Source organism: Trichechus manatus, unplaced genomic scaffold, assembly GCF_000243295.1.
Source record: "Trichechus manatus latirostris isolate Lorelei unplaced genomic scaffold, TriManLat1.0 scaffold00040, whole genome shotgun sequence".
NCBI classification, from domain to species: domain Eukaryota; kingdom Metazoa; phylum Chordata; class Mammalia; order Sirenia; family Trichechidae; genus Trichechus; species Trichechus manatus.
In genome coordinates, this window is record NW_004443976.1 from 16,188,126 (window position 1) to 16,205,473 (window position 17,348).

The window sequence follows — 17,348 nt, forward strand, 5'->3', positions numbered from 1 at the left end:
AACCACCAGCGGTACCGCGGGAGAAAGATGTGATAGTCTGCTTCCGTAGAGATTTACAGCCTCAGAAACCCTATGAGTTTGCTATGAGTCAGAATTAACTCAAAGACAGTGGGCTATGGGTGGCTGGCTTTAATGGTAGGTTTTCAGGCACAGGGATGGAATTTTGAAAGAGGAATCGAGGGGCCTGCATCTTGATGGCGACTGTGGGAGTCCCTGCTGTGTCGTCACCAGCACTGTCCCTGTCAGCAGAGACTTCCTGCTCCTGCCCAGTTCTGTCTCACCCACAGGAAGAGGTGTGCAATCCCTGAGTGATGCCACCCGAGCCTTGCTCCACCTGCTTTGCCTCTGCAGCCAAGGCCAGAAGGGAAGCCAGAGTCTCCTCAAGCGCTCTGGCTTTAGAGGTAGGTGGCCCGGGCACAGTTGCTGGGAGGATGAAATGGCATAACAAAACCAATCATAGCTAAGAGCCATCACCATTTACTGGGCTCTTTCTGTGTCTGGGCCTTGTTCTAGCCCTTAATACGCGTTCTTTTATTTAAGCTCTGGGTAACCCAGCAAACCTGTTGCCGTTCAGTCAATTTCAACTCATAGCAACCCTATAGGGCAGGGCAGAACTGCCCCATAGGGTTTTTCAAGGCTGTAAATCTTTATGGAAGCAGACTGTCACATCTTTCTCCTGCGGAGCCAGCTGGTGTTTTTGAACCGCCAACCCTTCGGTTAGCAGTTGAGTGCTTAATCACTGAGCCACCAGAGCTCCTTGCCACCCTACAGAGTGGGTGTTATTACGCCCATTTCACGGATGAGGAAACTGAGGCTTGGGAGAAATGACTTGCCCAAGGTTATACAGCCAGGAGGGGCAAGATGGTCTGACACCAAAGTCTGTAGCAGGAAGCACTGAATGAGGACTACCTCTGCTTTGAGGGACCTGATCCCAGGGACTGGCTTTGAAGGACAGATGCTAGAGCACAGGGCTGGCTGCACTGGGGTCAATCAGGCCAGCCATAGGCTGTGGCCCTACCTCCCGGGTATCAAGGCAGAGCACTTGACCTTCATTAAGCCCTCCCACAACCATGCTTTCTTTGGCTCCTCACGGCATCCTTGGGAAGTAGGTAGTATGGTTTCCATTTCACCATTGGGGAAACTGAGGCCCATGACAGGAAAGACCTGCCCAGCATCACATAGAAAATAGGGAAGGGTCTGGTCCAGCACTTATGGCCTTGACACCTGCCACCTCCCCTGCCTCTTCCTTGGTTGGGGTGAGCCTGCTGTGTGGGTGCGGGTGGTGACTCACCCAGGGCACGTGGGTGGGTGCTGCAGCTAAAGCTGGTGGGTGTGACCTGCCTGGCACCGCAGGCAGGTGTTCCAGCCAGTTCTGCCTCTGACATCTCATTCCAGCCATCCCTCTGCCTGCGATGGGAGTCACCCAGCACCTCAGTCGTAGTCCCGCCGGGAGACCCCAGGCCCCAGACATGTGATGACCTCCGAGCAAAGGCTGCTTCTGCCACCAGAGCCTTGCCAGGGTGAGTCCTCCGGGAGAAGATGCAGTGTCCTCCCTGGCCTGGGGGAGCCAGAGCGTGGACCCCTGGGATCCTCTGGGCCCTGTCTGTCCTTGCTGATGGGCCTCATGAGTGACTTGGGAGGGAGCTTGGGCTGTGTAGCAGGGGATACAAAGCTAGATATGTGCTCTTGGCCCTGGGGTGCTTGAGAACATACACAGGTTCTGAGGGACCCGAGGGATGTTCCCCTGAGGTTTGGAAATCCTGGGGAGGGAGAGCACCTCACGGCTGTCGGAGCAGAGGTGGGGCTCTTCTCTCCCCCAGCAGGCCCCAGGGATTGGCCCCTGGGGACAGGAGTATGACGGTGGCGTTCATGATGGAATGAGTTAGCCCCAGAGCTTGAGAGGGATGGGATGGCTCAGGCATCTCACAGGCGCTGAACCAATAGTCACTGTTCCAGGCTGGGCCGGGCTCACCAGCCTGGGTCAGGGGGCTCCTGGTGGCTCCTGGGCCTGGACTGTCTCCCAGGAAAGCCCATTTCAGTCAGTATCAGGTCTTGAGAGTTGCAAGACCCCACTTTCCAGGTGGGGAAGCTGAATTCCAGAAAGAGGGAGGGCCAGGGCCACGAGAGTCCAGCAGGTGAGAATGCAGGATTTATGGGGTGACTCAGGGAGCTAATTACAGCTGTTGCAGCCCCAGTCCAGAGCTTTCCTGACCCTCTCCTGCCCTGGCTGCCCAGGACTGCCCTCTACACACAAGTCCAGAGCTGGGAAGACAGACCAAGCAGCTGTCACCAGTCAGGGCCATAGGGTCTTTGGAGATCATTGAGCTCATTTCTCAGATGAGAAAACTGAGGCCAGGGGAGGATAAGGGACATACCCTCCACTCCACTCCTTTATGCTTGGCCCAGCCTGGCCTTTCAGCCCCACCTGCCCACAGGTCACTTTGGGCTGAGGCAGGCAGTAAAAGTGGCCCCATCAGACTGTGACTGTTGGTATGGACAGGGAACCGGGCTGCTCACTTGTGTGGCCTTGTGACCCCCTCCTCAAACTTCCCTGCCTCGAGACGCCTATACTCCATTGGATGACTCTCCATCCCAGGCTGCTCACTTTTATGGGGGCGGAGGGGGGAAACTTGGTCCATCTCCAAACCTCACTAAAGTCACTGATGACAGCTGCTTCAGACACTTCCTCCAGGAAGCCTTCCCATTTGGGGCAGGAGGACCTGCAGCCCCACCTCTACTCATCCAGCTGGGCTCTTACAAAAATTCATCTCCCTACCCCTACACCTGTGTGTCTCAGTGAGCTCTCTGAGGGTGACTCAAGCTGAGAATGTTCCCCATTAACTGCAGAGTCACCTCCTGTCCACACAACCCTTTCCGCTGCCCGTCTCATCCTGTCATGGCCAGCCTGCCCTTGCCCTACCCAGAGGGCCCCTCCTGGACAACCACCTCAGCCTCCTCTTGGCCCCCTGCCCTCTGGTCTGCCCCACACAGCTGCTGTCTCTAAAGTGGCCATCTCGTATGAAGCTGCAGCTCTCCCATGCTCCCCACTGCCCTCAGGATCAGCCACAGCTCCTGGCTGGTGTTTGAGGCCCTCACAGTGTGGCCTCAACCTGCTCCCAGGCCTCTTGCTGGCTGTTCTCCAGTCACACCAGCTCCCTGCCACTCACAGAACTTTCTTGACCTCAGTCCTTTGTTCGGGGTGTCTTATCTGTCTGGACCCTCTACCCAGAAGTCTTTAAGGTCTACTTCAGTTGGCTTTTCCAATCTCCTCAGTAGATGTAACCGGTCCCTCTTCCCAGCATCTCTGCACTCCTCCAAGCCCAGCACAGGGCCCTGCCCAGATACAGCATCAAAGCAGGTCTAGAGGGTCTAGAGCCCTAGATGGGGCTGCCTCCTCCACCTCAGCATGGGGGGGGGGCTTAGCTGCGGTGTGAGGTGGAAGACAGCCGAGGTCCCTGACACCTTGGGGTCTGCTTATGATCTCCTGGGCCTCAGGCAGAGAAAGGAATCCAGTGGACAGTTTTGGGTGGGCAAAGGATGAAAGTGTGCTAGTTGCGGAGACCACCAGGCACTGAGAGATCCAAAACACCAGAGGGGCTGGAAGATGTGTCACCAGGAGCATAGTGTCTAGAGCAAAGAAGGTGACAGTCCATCTCTGTCAGGGTCAAACCTTTGAACACAAATCTGAGAGGCGCATGGAAAAAGCAGAGCTAATACTCAGGAGTCCACCTGGAGCAGGGATATTGGCTGGAGATGATCTCTTGTTAGATGCTGTCTTGTCCTGAGACCACCCAAGAGCATGGTGGTCTCCACGTGGAAGCTCTGCTGGGCTTTTCTTGGGCCACAGGAGCAGGGGTGCTGGAGCAGGGAGTGGGGGAAGCTGTGGGGATGGTCTCCTCATCCCTGGGAGGAGTTGGTGTCCTGTGAAAACAGGGAGTGAGCTCCCTCTCTCAGGGGGGTGATGGGCCAGATGTTGTCTGAAGCCCATTGAAGCTCACCTGCACCCCTTTAGCCTGAGCATCTGCCCTGTGATTGTGTTCCAGCCATGAATGCCCACCCCAAGGAGATGGTGCCCGCCACGGGCAGGAAAGCCATGGTCCCCAGTGGGAACCCTGCCATCCTGCAGGAGAAGAGGCCTGCCGAGCTCACCCCCACCAAGAAGAGGTAGGACAGGAAGTCTTGGGCCTGGGCTCCGCACTGTGGGGACACAGGAGGGAGCCCTGGCCTGCAGTGGACCCCAGACAGTCATTCTCATCAGGGGTGGCCTGGTGCCTATGGGGGACAGCACTACATCCTCAGGGGGCTGAGCCGAGGAGGTCAGTCCGAACGACACCATCAGGGAGGCCTCCTTCAAGGAGCCAGGGGGCAGCTAGGCAGGAATGGTCAGGAAGGCCCTTGAGGAGCAAGGCATTGCTGGGCCATCCCTGAGAAGAGCAGCACAAGGGGGTGGAAGATCCAGGTGATCTCGAGCCCCCACTGGGTAGCTTTTTCACCCATGCCAACAGCTCACCTTGCCGTGTGCTTGGCCAAGTTACTCAAGCCCTCTAACCTCACCTGTGTAATGGGGACACCAACAAGGATGGCAGATAATTAGGATCACGCTGACAAGGTGCTCAGCACAGTGGCTGACACGCAGTCAGTGCTCAGCACAGGTCAGTCATTGTTTTTATCGCCTCATCATCATTATTCTACATGGTCCGCTGGGAGCTGGGCAGGGCCGGGACAGTTATCTCCACTTCACAACTGGGGGGCAGGGAAGGTACTTCTCCAGGGTCACACTTTTTGGGCTCTGAGTCCTTTCCATTGCAGATTCCTCTATCCCTCAGCTGATTCTGTGTCCCTCAAGCTTTAAACCCCTCCCACACCAGCTGTGATCCTCTTGGAGTTGCGTTGGGCCCCCTGGTCCAGGTGGACTCATTTTCCCTGTCTCCCCTGCCCCTGGCCCAGGCCTCCTCTTGGGCCAGAGGTGAGTCTGGTGTTTTATCTTCTCTGTTGTTTTGAGTAATAATCACCGAAGTCTCCTAAGCACCAGGTCCGGGGCTGGGCCCAGAGTGGGGAGACTGGGACACAGAGAAATAATATCCACTCCTGCTCACAGTCTGGCAAGTGGGACACCAGGGAGAATGTGGGAAGTGCCCAGAGAGAGGGTGAACTGGGAGGGAGGGGGGCTGGAGAAGAGTGGGTTATCCCATGGGCAATCTTGAGGCACTTCCTGGAGGAGGCGATATTAGGATGGATGTTGGCAGGCAGAGAAGAAAGGAAAGGGCATCCTGGGCAGAGGGACATGGGAACAAATGCTCAGGGCAAAGACCAGTGAGGAGGCTGGTATAGCTGAAGAACTGGGTAGGTCTAAGAGTCTGATTGGGGCTGGGTCTTGGGAGTCAGTTAAGGAGCTTGGACAATCCTGAGGGCAGTGGGGAGCCATGGAAAGATTTTCTGCAGGACAGGGGACATGGAGAGATTTGCATTTTGAAAAGGTTGTCCTGGGTGATCGTGTGGACGATGATTTGGAGGCAAGGCTGGAGGTAGGGAGACTGTGGGGAGGCTGTTGGGAAGCCCAGGTGACAGGTGATGAGCTCTGAGCCCAGGTGATCATTGATGAAGAGGAAGGGATTGATCAGAGAGGTACTAGGATTGTGGGGTCTTCAGAATCACTATGGAAAGGGAGGGAAAAGGAGGAGCCAAGAGATACACCCTTTTTCTGGTGGAGGAAACTGGGCGGGGGGATGGTGGGTTAGTCTCAGACATGGGTGCATCAGAGGAGAAGGAGCAAGGTCAAGAGGAAGTTGCCAAGTTCAAGTATGACCTGTTGAGTGAAAGGTTCCTTGAGGGACATCCAAGTGGAGGTGTCCAGAAGGTACTGGCTAGAGTGCAAGAGAGAAAACTGGGTGGAGATGGAGATCAGACAGGCCAACCTGGGTCTAGGGGACTTGCTCAGGTAAGAGCAGAGATATCCCTGAGCTAAGCTGGCAAAGACCGCCCCCGCCCACAACTCATCTCTCTTCCTCCTCACCTCTTCTCCTCCTGCTCTCCCAGGGGAGGCTTGGGCCTCAGGGGAGGATTGAGGACAGAGCTCCAGGAAAACCCCAGGTTCTTCCCGCAGCAGAATTAGACCACACTGCACTTGCCCTAGTCTGTCCTTTTCAGGCACTTAGCTCCAGGCTCAGCTCTGCCTACTGCTTAGGCCCAGCTGAAGGCCCAGTTGTGAGGTGTGACTTTGTCTCAAAGCGTCAATGAAGTGTTGGTGTCCTCCTCCCAAAAAACTGTCTGAGGGTCCTCACATGACCACTCCTCCCAGACCTCAAAGGTTTTGGCATTTTCCTTAGAACTGAGTGCAGTACTCGTCCTGGAGGAGAGAGAAATTTATATGTAAAGAAAAGAGAAACAATTATATGTAAAGAAAGAGGGTAATGCTGGACACTAAGGAAATATGCACTGACGGTGGGATTGAAGGCACCAAGAAGTCTGTGCTGGGGAGAGAGGTTTGGACCTGGGAGCTTTTCCTGAACCATCAGGCCACTCCATGTGAGTAGGTGTCATGCTGCTTCCTTACTGGGCCCTGGGTCAGGTGATGCTCAGGGACAGAGACAAGTTCATTGATGACTGGAGGAGCTGGCACTGTGGAGCTCAGAGCACGTGGGCATTTCTTGGGACAAAGCTGGTGGCCAGACAGGCCCCTTCCCAGCCCTGAGGCTGCTCGGTGATAGTTCTTTGCCTTCAAAGGGACAGAAATGCAGAAGAAATGGTGCAGAGCTGTCTGCTCACCTGTAATTACCAACACCCAGGTGATGCCCCCTGGTCTGGGCCAAAGGTAGGAATAAACAAACAGCATCTGCTGCCTGTCAGGAGCCAGGATGTCAAGTAGCCAAGACCTTTCCAGCTGTTCATGATGATGGATGAGATGTGGAGTGTGTTGTGGCAAGCAGGGCAGGTGTAGGCCAGCCCCTCATGGTCTAGTAGCTCCCCAGCCCCAGGAGTTAGGTCCTTGCCCAGCAATTGAATTCCTGCCTAGTCCAGCTCTTGCCACTCTCCTTCCACCCTGTGAGAAGACCTTCTTACTTCTTCCTCAAGCACAGCCCTTACCTTCCTGCCGCAGAGGCATTTTTCATGCCACTGTTTCGGCCTCCAGTGCTTTTCCCCAACTCTCACCAAATATCCACTTCCATACCCAGACCAAGTAGCACCCTGACAGAGCACAGAGCCTTGCCTGTTCCTTGTCCTTGACTGGAAGTACTTTCCCCTCCCTTGAGCTCCCATAGCCCAACCCTTCTCAGAAGTCGGCACAGTTATTGGGATTATGTCTTAGCTCTAGTTGAGATCTCTGAGGACTGGGGCCCTGGAAGGGTCACCTCTTCCTTCCCCATTGCGTATTTTCTGTACAGGGTATATTAGTAGTTTCTGAGCAAGTGGGTGAGTCAATGAAGGAGTAGGCAAAAAAAAAAAAAAAAAAAAAAAAAAACCGAGAGAAGGAGTGAATGAGTCAACTAGAATGCAGCCCAGTGGCTCAGCACAGCCCCTCAGCATGAATGAGGACAGACTCCATGGTGAGGTAAGGAAATGCTTCTTATCCTCTGCCTGCCTCTGGCCCTGAGTCTCCAGGCCTAGAGTGGAGAGATGCCCTCATGACTTGTTTTCCTGCAGTGTCCTTGAGACCTGGGGAAGAGAGAAAATTATGTGTAAAGAAAGAGGGCAACACTGAACCCTAAGGCAATATGCACTAATGGTGGAATTGGAGGCACCAAGAAGTCTGGATGGAGGAGAGATATTTGGACTTCTGGGAGTAGGCCCTGAGAAGATAGGGAGGTGGAGGAGAGACAAAGGACCCATCCTCAGCTTCTTATGCAAGACAGGGAAGAGGATGGGACTTAGGAGAAGTGAGGGTTTTGGGCAACTGAGAGCTCAGTGTGAGTCACTTGAGGGATACAATCTCCCCACCATATTTAAAGTTTAAAGTTGTGTTGGTCTTTCTGCGTATTGGTCCTGTCCATCTGCCTCTCCATCTATCCAGCTATCTGTGCACCCAACTACTCATTCCCTATCCATCCATCCATCCATCCATCCATCCATCCATCCATCCATCCATTTATTCACCCATCCATCCATTCATTTACTCATCCATCCATCCATCCATTTATTCACCCATCCATCCATTCATTTATCCGTCCACCCATCTGTCTGTCTAGATGATCAGCCATTCTTACTTCCACTTGTTTATCTTTTCACTCACCACCTCTCCATCCTTCAGCTTACCCATTCAGTGAGGTCTTCTGAGTTTCAGGACCAGTGTTGGGTTCTGGGGAGTCAAGGATGATGCACTTGTAGTTCCTGCTATTGAGAAGCTCACAGCTGAAGAAGAGTGAGCTGTCCAGAGCAAAGGAAGAGATGACCACACTGCACTTGCCCTAGTCTGACCCTTGGGGCCAGCCCGCTGGAATAGCAGCTCGATGAGGGTAGAGATTTTTGTCTACTTGTTCGCCACTGTATCCTCAGCTCTTAGAAGAGTGTGTGGCACATAGTAGGTGTTCAATAAATATTTGTTGAGTAGAGGCACTACTGAGGAGCCCAGACAGATAGGATGGGGGGCAGGGGAGGGACTACACCAACTTCAGGTATAGGTATTGGGGCTGAGTCAGTAGATGAGTTTAAAGCTCCTGCATAAGAGCTACATGGTGGGGTGGGGACGACTTTGAGATGGCGGTTCTGGGGCACTGGGTGGGTACAGGGGAATGGTGATTGAACTGGAAGACCTCTGATGTTCACTTTGGGTCACTTGGCCCAGACCTAGTAAATGACCTCCTGGGGCCACACTGCAGGCAGAGGCTGAGCTTGACTAGAATCCAGGCACCGGGCTCCCAGCCCAGGGTTTGCTCCTCCTTTTGTCTTCTCTTTTGGAAGAAGGATTTGATTTCAGGCCAGGTCAGAAGGCTCCCTTTGATGGGCAGGAAGGTGAGGGTCAATGAGCCACCAGCACTGCCCTGCATCCCACTTTTGCCCCATTTCTAGATTAGCTCTGAGCCTCCTAGGTCTTGTTTGTGCTTGAAGGAGAGGAATGGGATTCCCAGGCAAGCCCCAGGTCTCCCTCCTTCCTGACCCACCCTGGAAAGTAGCTGCATCAGGTGACCTCCCTCTGTGCTGAACCCCTGGAGTTAGTTTGGCTGGAAGCAGACCCAGAGGGCTGAGATGAGAGAAAGCAGCACAGACTGTGGTGTGAGCTGTCAGCCTGGACATCTGGGGCCACATTCTCTGACCTACTTTGCTTCTACCCTGCGGGATGACTGTGGATGAGCTGCTTCCCCATTCTGGGCCACAGTTTCCTCATCTGTAGAATGGGACCATAATCCCTTCCCTGTTCCCTCCCTTCCAGTCTGAAGACCCAACCTGCTAGGGCTGGGACTGAGCTTTGGGAGCTGTTCTGTGAACTTGTGAGAAGGGTAGGGGGACACTGATTCTTCCCAGCCTGGGAAGCAAGCAGTAGGAAAAGTGCCAAGAGAGGCCCGGCTGGTCAGGAGGCCACAGTCCCAGGGCCAGAGCCTCAGGGCCATCTGCTGTGCTGCAGCAGCTCTGAGAAGGGGGTGTTGGTGCAGCCAAAGTCACCCTCAGCTGAGTGCTCACCACCTGGGTGTCAAGAGAGGCCCATCTGCGTGTGTGACGTGGTTTATGAAGGCAGACGTGTCTGCTTTTGTGGGTGTGTCTGAATGCGCCCTGTATTTCCAGAAAGATGTGCCAGGGCTGTGTCTGTTCTGGGAGTTCTGTCCTGGGTGTGTCTTGCCTCTCAAGTGGCAGTGAGTCTCCGCCTCCCATGGGGCCCAGGCCAGGCAACAGGTAGCAGGGCCTTGGGACTCATGGAAAGACCTCAGCTGAGAAGGCGACATTCAGTATAGACTGAAAGAAGCGAGGGAGCAAGCCACGAGGATATCTGGGGGACCAACGTTCCAGGCAGGGAACAGCAAGGGCAAAGCCCTAAGCGAGTGCTGGCTGGAGTGGTTAAGAAATGAAAGGAGGCTAGTGTGGCTGGAGCAGAGACAGCAAGGGCGAAGGCTGTAGGAGAGAGGTAACAGGGGCTCTTGTATTCAAGAGTGATATTCAAAATATGGACTAACCAGTACAGTAAGCTATGGAGGGAGCCCCTGGGCGGTGCAAACAGTTAATGCACTTGGCTACTAACCAGAAGGTTGGTGGTTTGAGTTCACCCAGAGGTGCCTCAGAAGACAGGCCTGATGATCTACTTCTGAAAAATGAACCACTGAAAGCCCTATGGAGCACAGTTCTACTCTGACACACAAGGGGGCACCAGGAGTTGGAATCAGTTTGAAGGCAACTGGTGGTTTAAGCTGCAGAGGCTGCAGTTTGCATGAGCACCATGCAGGGCATCTTTAGGGAGTGCAGCCATGGCCAGCGGATACAGTGGCCACAGCCTGTGCAGGACAGGTGGGTTGCGGATCACGGTGTGCCAGGTGTGCCCACCTGGGGCTTATTAGAGCCAGGGAAGGTAGGCTGATGGAGGGAGGGCACTCAGGGGACCCAAGGCCATAACCATTTAACATATGGAGTGGGACTATTTCAGTATTTTAACCTGCTGAATAACAGCTCTGCTTGTAGGTTGCAGTAAGAACTTTGTCTTCAACACTGAGTTAGACAGGAGCAGAGGAGTGACATGGTCTGACTCTCCTTTTAGAAGAATCTCTCTGGCCACTGTTTTGAGCATAGACCTTAGGGACCAAGTGGAAGCAGGGAGACCAGTCCCCAGGCTATCTCGGTGATCTAGCTGGTAGAGGACAGTGCTCAGACCAGGAGGAGCAACGGAGAGGGTAGCCATGGTTTGATTCCGGACTTATTTTCAAGGTAGAGCTGGCAGGATTTGGTGACAGATTGGACGTGGGATAAGAGAGAGAGATTAGAGTCAAGGTTGGCTCCAAGATTTTTGACCTGAGCAGCTAGATAGAACGGAGTTGCCATTTATTGAGACAGAGAAGGATGTGGGAGAAATAGGTTTTAGGAGGAAGTTTGGAGCTTGTCTGATGACAAGGCCGACACCCTACAACTTTTTCCCTTCCTCCTTTCATTCATTCATTCATCCTTCATATTTGTTGAGCATCTACTTTGTGCTGAAGTTTTCCAGGAGCCGAGGATAGAGAAGTGAACCAATAGATGTGGCCCTTGCCCTCATAGATCTCAGAGACTAGTGGCCTCCCCCGAGCAAGGGCCCTTGGGGGCAGCTGAGGCTGGAGGGGGCAGTTGAGGGGGCGGTGGTGATGTTGGACTCTAGCTCCCAGCCCCATGCTCCCCATCTTCGGTGAGTCCTTTGCACTTAGAGGGGGCAGCTGTAGAGAGGGAAATTCTCCTCAGGGTGTCAGGCCACCCGTATAAGAGACCCTTGGATTCATCCTCCCAGGATGTCCAGTGGCAAAGCCACCCAGGCCTAGCTTTGGATTTAGGCTCTGCCACCTGCCAGCTATGTGACCTTGGCAAGTTGCTTCTTGCTTCTCTGAGTCTCCAAATGCCCGTCTGTGAAATGTGGGTGATCATAGCACTACCCAACCCAGAGAGTGCTGGGAGGATGTAGTGAGGCCAAGTGGGCAGAGGTCATTGACCCGGACCCTCAGACGCAGGGCTGCAGGACACCCAGGTGGACTGACCCGGCTCCAGCTCTAATGGCCTTGCTTGGGTGTCCCCCCACAGCGCGCACTTCTTCCTGGAGATAGAAGGGTTTGAGCCCAACCCCACCATCTCCAAGACCTTAGCCCCCATCTTCTCCAAGCCCATGGACTCCAACATCCACCAGTGGTGAGTACCGGCCTTCAGTGCCAGGATGAGGAGGCTGAGGCCCCAAGTGGGTGGGCAGTGACTCACCCTTGGCTACATGGCCTGGCCTGGCTGTGGCTGGCTAGCACTGTCCTTTTTTAAACTTGTCCCTCTCTTCACACCCCCAGCATCTCTGGCAACTGTGATGACATGGACTCCCCTCAGTCTCCCCAGGATGATGTGACAGAGACCCCGTCCAATCCCAACAGCCCGAGGTAAGCCTGGTCCTGCCCTTCGTCCCAGTGCCCCACCAAGAGGAGGTGTCAGAGGGACAGGCATCAGGACCCTGCAGGAAAGAGAAGGAAGTCACTATCCCTGGGGGGTTAGACCATGTCTGGAGGCCTGGGCCCATGGCTGTGGCATGTAGGAAATTTTTTTTCTTTTTGTGGGAAGAGGATATGTATAAAATTTTATAAATGATTAAACATACAAACAGCAGTCAGAAACAAAATGGGAATTACAACATTTACACATTTGCATGAGTTAAATTTACATAATTACATAAATTAAAAAGACATGCTTATGTCTTTTATGTATGTATTTTACAAAAACACATACACACAATGGTTATCGATTTGGAGCCTGGAAGTGGGGAGGGATATATTATAAAAAAATTCAGAAAACGAGAAATTTGAAAATGAATTCTCCCTTCCCTCAATTCCACACTTAATCACCATGAACAGTTAGCCATATCATATTCCTGATCGTTACTATGAGCATCCGAATACATAATGGAACACGGTGTGATCACATTGGATTACGAAAGGAACCTGCACAGAGCAGCACAAAGCGCTGGCACTTGAGCACTCGCGGAGGGATTTCAGGCACTGTGTAATGTTACGCGCTGGCGCAGGGCCCGGCAGGCACGGTATCTCTGGTGGGGAAGCGGGCGGGATCGGAGATTGTGGTGCCTGTGTGGCGAGCAGGAAACCTTTCCTGGCCTCAGTGCGAACTTGGCCAAGGAAGCGCAGAGACGCAATAAGAAGCGGCTGAAGAAGCGGATATTTGCTGCTGTGTCAGAGGGCTGCGTGGAGGAGGTGGTGGAGCTGCTGGTGGAGCTGCAGGAGTGGTGCCGGCAACGCCGTGGCATGGACGTGGCTGGTCAGTCCTGGTCCTGCAGGGGTGCAGGGCTGGAGGGTCCACTCCCTTGCCCCCCGTCATCAACCCATGGGATGAGAGCATGAAGAGCCTTGAATGCCAGGCTAAGGACTTTGACCTTCACTCTGAGGGCAATGGGGAGCTATAGGAGGGTACAGGCAGGTAAGGGTCATGGTCTGGCTACCATGGGGAGGATGAGGATAAAGCTGGAGGCAGCGAGAAGACTGCTGTTCAGGCAGAGCTGGGGCCCTGGCAGCAGAGTTGGGGGAGGGAAGAGGGCAGTTCTGGGGAGTCCGTCAGGCAGTGGCACTGCAGGCCTTGGGGACTGAATGGATGTGGGGAGTGAGGGGGAGGGAGGAGTCCAGGATGACATTTTGATTTAGACGCCTTGGTGGACAGCAGAACTATAGCCGTCTTGGGGACCAGGAGGAGTAGCAGGTTAGGGGGAGGTGATGAGTTCTATTTCAGAGATAAGGATTTCCGGGTGTCAGCACCAAGATGGGCAGTGGGCAGCCATGCAGTGGGTGAGATTGTGCCTGCACCAGGGAGGGGTGCAGAGAGCAAAGGAGACAAGGCCTCAGATAAGGCCCTCCAGGGCCAAGGAGCAGGAGGAGCCAGCCAAAGATACCAGGGAGGAGAGCGGGGAGCGTGGGGTCAGGAAGGCCAGCGGGGTGTGAAGCAGGGTGGGGAGGTCTGAGGCTGCAGCTCCCATATCCTGGCTTCCCCTCCCTGGTGCCTGGGAGGCCAAGGGCCACCGGGGTCGCTCCTGTGGCTCTAGCCTGTGACCCGCCTGCAGACTTCCTCATGCGCGAGCTGACAGCCTCCGACACAGGGAAGACCTGCCTGATGAAGGCCTTGTTAAACATCAGCCACAACACCAAGGAGATCGTGCGGATCCTGCTCACCTTCGCTGAGGAGAACGACATCCTGGACAGGTTCATCAACGCCAAGTACACGGAGGAGGCCTACAAAGGTATCAGCCTGCAGGAGGGGCCGTGCAGAACTGGGATTTCCAAGGGGTGGGGTGGGGTGGGGTGGGGAGTGGCTGTCCCTGCAGAGAAGCTGTTGTCACTGATGAACGCCAAGCACTTCAGCAAGTCACCCCTCTCTTCCTTCTTGCATTCTGCAAATAATTGTGAGTTCTGACTTCATACCAGGCATTGCTTTAGACACGGTGCAGTGGTGAACAAGACAGACAGGATCACTGCTCTAAATAAGATGATTTTAGATGGAAATGCTATAAAAATACTAAAAGAAGGTAATGTGATAGAAAGTGACTGATGAGAGCCTCTGGGTAGCGCAAACGGTTAAGTGCTCTACTGCTAACCAAAAGATTGGTGGTTTGAGTCTACTCAGAGGAGCCTCGGAAGAGAGGCCTGGCAATCTGTTTCAAAAAAAAAAAAAATCAGCCATTGAAAACCCTATGGAGAACGGTTCTACTCTGACACACATGGGGTTGCCACGAGTCAGCACTGACTCGAAGACCAGAAAAGAAAAGAAAAGAAAAGAAAAGAAAAGAAAGAGACAAATGAAGGGTGGTGGGTGGTCCAAGAGGTGATCTTTGACCTGAGGCTTGCCTGTGAGAAGGATCCAGAGCAAGTCAAGGACAAAAGCTCGGAGATGGAAGTGAGCTTGGAATGTCTGAACAATGGAAAGAAAGAGAAGTCAGAGAGCTGGGCAGGGGCCAAACAATGGTAACTATTAGTATTATCATTGTCATTATTTTCTGTTTCATTTGGGTCCCAATTTTGTGGCTTCCCTTTTAGGTGGGCCAGGGAAGGATCGAGGAGACTGAATCTGGGATAGTGTCTCCCTGTCCAGAGAATCTGCTGTGGATAATCAGTAGGGTGTGTCCTTATTTGAGGTTTTGGAGTCAGCAAACACCCTGTTAGGAGCTTATGAGATACTTGCAGCAAAAAAAAAAAAAATTGATTAGCTCAAGAATAGCTAGACACCTGTCCTGCTGATATGCCAGGGGCATTGAACATCTCAGCTGTTTTCTGGGTAGGAGTCTGGCCTGGGCCCTTAGCACTTCTCATGGGAGAATGTCATTTTGATTTATTATTTAAACTCTGCAGACTTTCAAAGGAGTTTTGTTATATACAATAAAAAGTCAAGGATTGTAAAAAACTAGAAGATATGGAGTGGAGGAGAGGAAACTCAGGAACGCTTGCTGCAACTGAGTGCTGCACTATACCTGAACTCCCTGGCAACCAAAGCAAAGAGAGAAATCAGATGAGCTATATAATGTTCTTAGCTTATCACTAGGGGCTTGACACCGGTACTGTAGACAAGGAGATTAGGCCAGTGCCTCAAGTCACCCATCGTGATTCCTCTCCCTTTTCAGCCCCCTGTGGCCCTTCCTTCCTTCTCGTCAGTATTGCAGGGGGCTTACAGACTCTGCTTTTCCAAGTGGCATTCTCCCCTTGAAGCCAGAGTAAAGTCTATCTTGTCCATAGTGAATTCTCTAGTACCCTGGGGTCTCACATAAAACCAAAAACCAAATCTGTTGCCGTTGAGTCAATGCTGACTCATGGTGACCCCCGTGAGTAGAATAGAGTAGAACTGCACTCCATAGGGTTTTCAAGTCTGGCCTTTTGGAAGCAGATCAGGCCTTTCTTCTGAGGCTCCTCTGGCTGGGTTTGAACCGCCAGCCTTTCAGCTACTAGTGGAGTGCTCAGCCGTTTGTACCACCCAGGGACTTGGGTGTCTCACATAAGAGACACAATATTTTTTTAGTGAGTGTGTAAATGAAGGTTATTAGTGTTTTCATTCAGACTTTGCTGCCCTGACTGCAAATCCTTATGTTTCTCTTTTCTCAGCCTCTCCCTGCCCCTTCCTTATTCCTCTTGCTGGTGGACTTGCAAATGTGTGTGTGTGTATGTGTGTGTGTTGGGGTGGGATGGGGGGCCTGCAGGCCCCCACTCTCTCTCTGCGTGGTGGGAGGAATCATTTATTCCTGCCTTCCCAGAAACCAATACGCCCCTCTGCCTCCTGAAGGTATCTGCTGATGCCCCTCTTTCAGGCAGTCCCTTCGCCTGGGGCTGAGGGGCTCCAGGACCAACAGAACTGTGTTTTTTCTTCACTGTGGGTGGGTTATCTTGCCTCTCTGAGCCTCAGATTTTCCATTTGGCAGAAGCTAACTTTTATTAATAATATATATTTTTAGCATTTTATCAGAGGCCTTCAGAGCCTTCTTTTTTTCAATTTACTAAATCAAAAATTTTTTAAAGAAACAAGTTAAAATGATAGCATAATGACTTCTATATATTCATTACCCAGATTCAACATAATAATTTATTTTAACTATATAAATGACACATGAATAGTTTCATCGCAAGACATTCAAAGATTTTAGGTACGTTTTTATAAAAAAAACCCATCTTTTTACCTGTCTTCTCTCCAGAGATGACCATTACGGTGTGTATCCTTTGAGGACTTTTCTGGACCTTTGACATAGGTGTATGTGTTCACGTAGAAATAATCTTTATTTGTGTTCTTAATTAGCATAAAACACGATCATACTGCCTGTATTGTTCTACAACACGCTTTTTTTTTGGTTAGCTATATGTCTTAGAGATCATCTCATGTCAGAATGTGAAAGTCTACCTGCTTTTTACCTGCTTAGTCTGCAGTACAGGGGTCCCTATCACGGTTCATTTCATTTCTCCTCTGTTGCAAGACATTCAGGTGGTTTCCAATGTTTCGCTATGACAGTATTGCAGGGCCCATTCTTGTCTATGATGCTGTGCACAGATGCAAACATTTTTAGGAAAATGCTTGGAATATCTGGGTTCAAGAGTCTGTGCATTTAAAATTAGAATAATTATTACCTTCAAAAGGCACCAGTTTATTTCCTCCTTCTCCTCAGGGTACAAGAACACTCATTTCCTCACCTCTCACCAATACTGGATATTATCCATCCCACCCCCAACTTTTTTTTTCTTTTTTGGTTGTTGCCAAGCTAGTGGGTGAAAAGTACCAACACACTGAGTTCTAATTTTCTTTTTCCTGTTTACCAGTGATTTCAAACATCTTTCACTCTGTTTATTGGCCACTTGTATTCATTTTTTCCTCTGAGGTGCTTGCTTAGAATCTTTCCTCAGTTTTCTTTTAGGTTGTTTGTCTTTTTATTGATTTGTAGGAGCTCTTAATATATTATGGATTTTAAAAAACACATTGTCGCTTATATACATCTGAAATATTTTCCCCAGCCCGTCACTTGTCTTTTTTTTAAATTTTTTTAAATTGTACTTTAGGTGAAGGTTTACAGAACAAATATTTTCCCATTAAACAGTCAGTACACATACTGTTTTATGACATGGGTTAACAACCCCACGACATGTCAACACCCTCCCTTCTCGGCCTTGGAGGACCTTTTTTTTTTTTTTGGTGAAAATATACATAGCCAAAGATACACCATTTCAAAAATTTCTACATGTATAATT

General features: G+C 51.8%; 1 protein-coding gene across 1 annotated transcript in view; it reads left to right on the forward strand.

Moving 5' to 3' along the window:
* Window positions 1-304: 304 nt before the first annotated feature.
* The window catches only part of TRPV3 (transient receptor potential cation channel subfamily V member 3), a 40,029-nt gene continuing 22,985 nt past the window's right edge, over window positions 305-17,348 (forward strand). Inside the window, exons 1-7 of the mRNA XM_004376248.2 lie at window positions 305-401; window positions 1,396-1,520; window positions 4,044-4,164; window positions 11,680-11,784; window positions 11,931-12,017; window positions 12,749-12,903; window positions 13,697-13,873. Coding sequence (XP_004376305.2) covers window positions 1,475-1,520; window positions 4,044-4,164; window positions 11,680-11,784; window positions 11,931-12,017; window positions 12,749-12,903; window positions 13,697-13,873 — 691 coding nt within the window. The 5' untranslated portion in view covers window positions 305-401; window positions 1,396-1,474. The remainder of the gene's footprint in view (window positions 402-1,395; window positions 1,521-4,043; window positions 4,165-11,679; window positions 11,785-11,930; window positions 12,018-12,748; window positions 12,904-13,696; window positions 13,874-17,348) is intronic.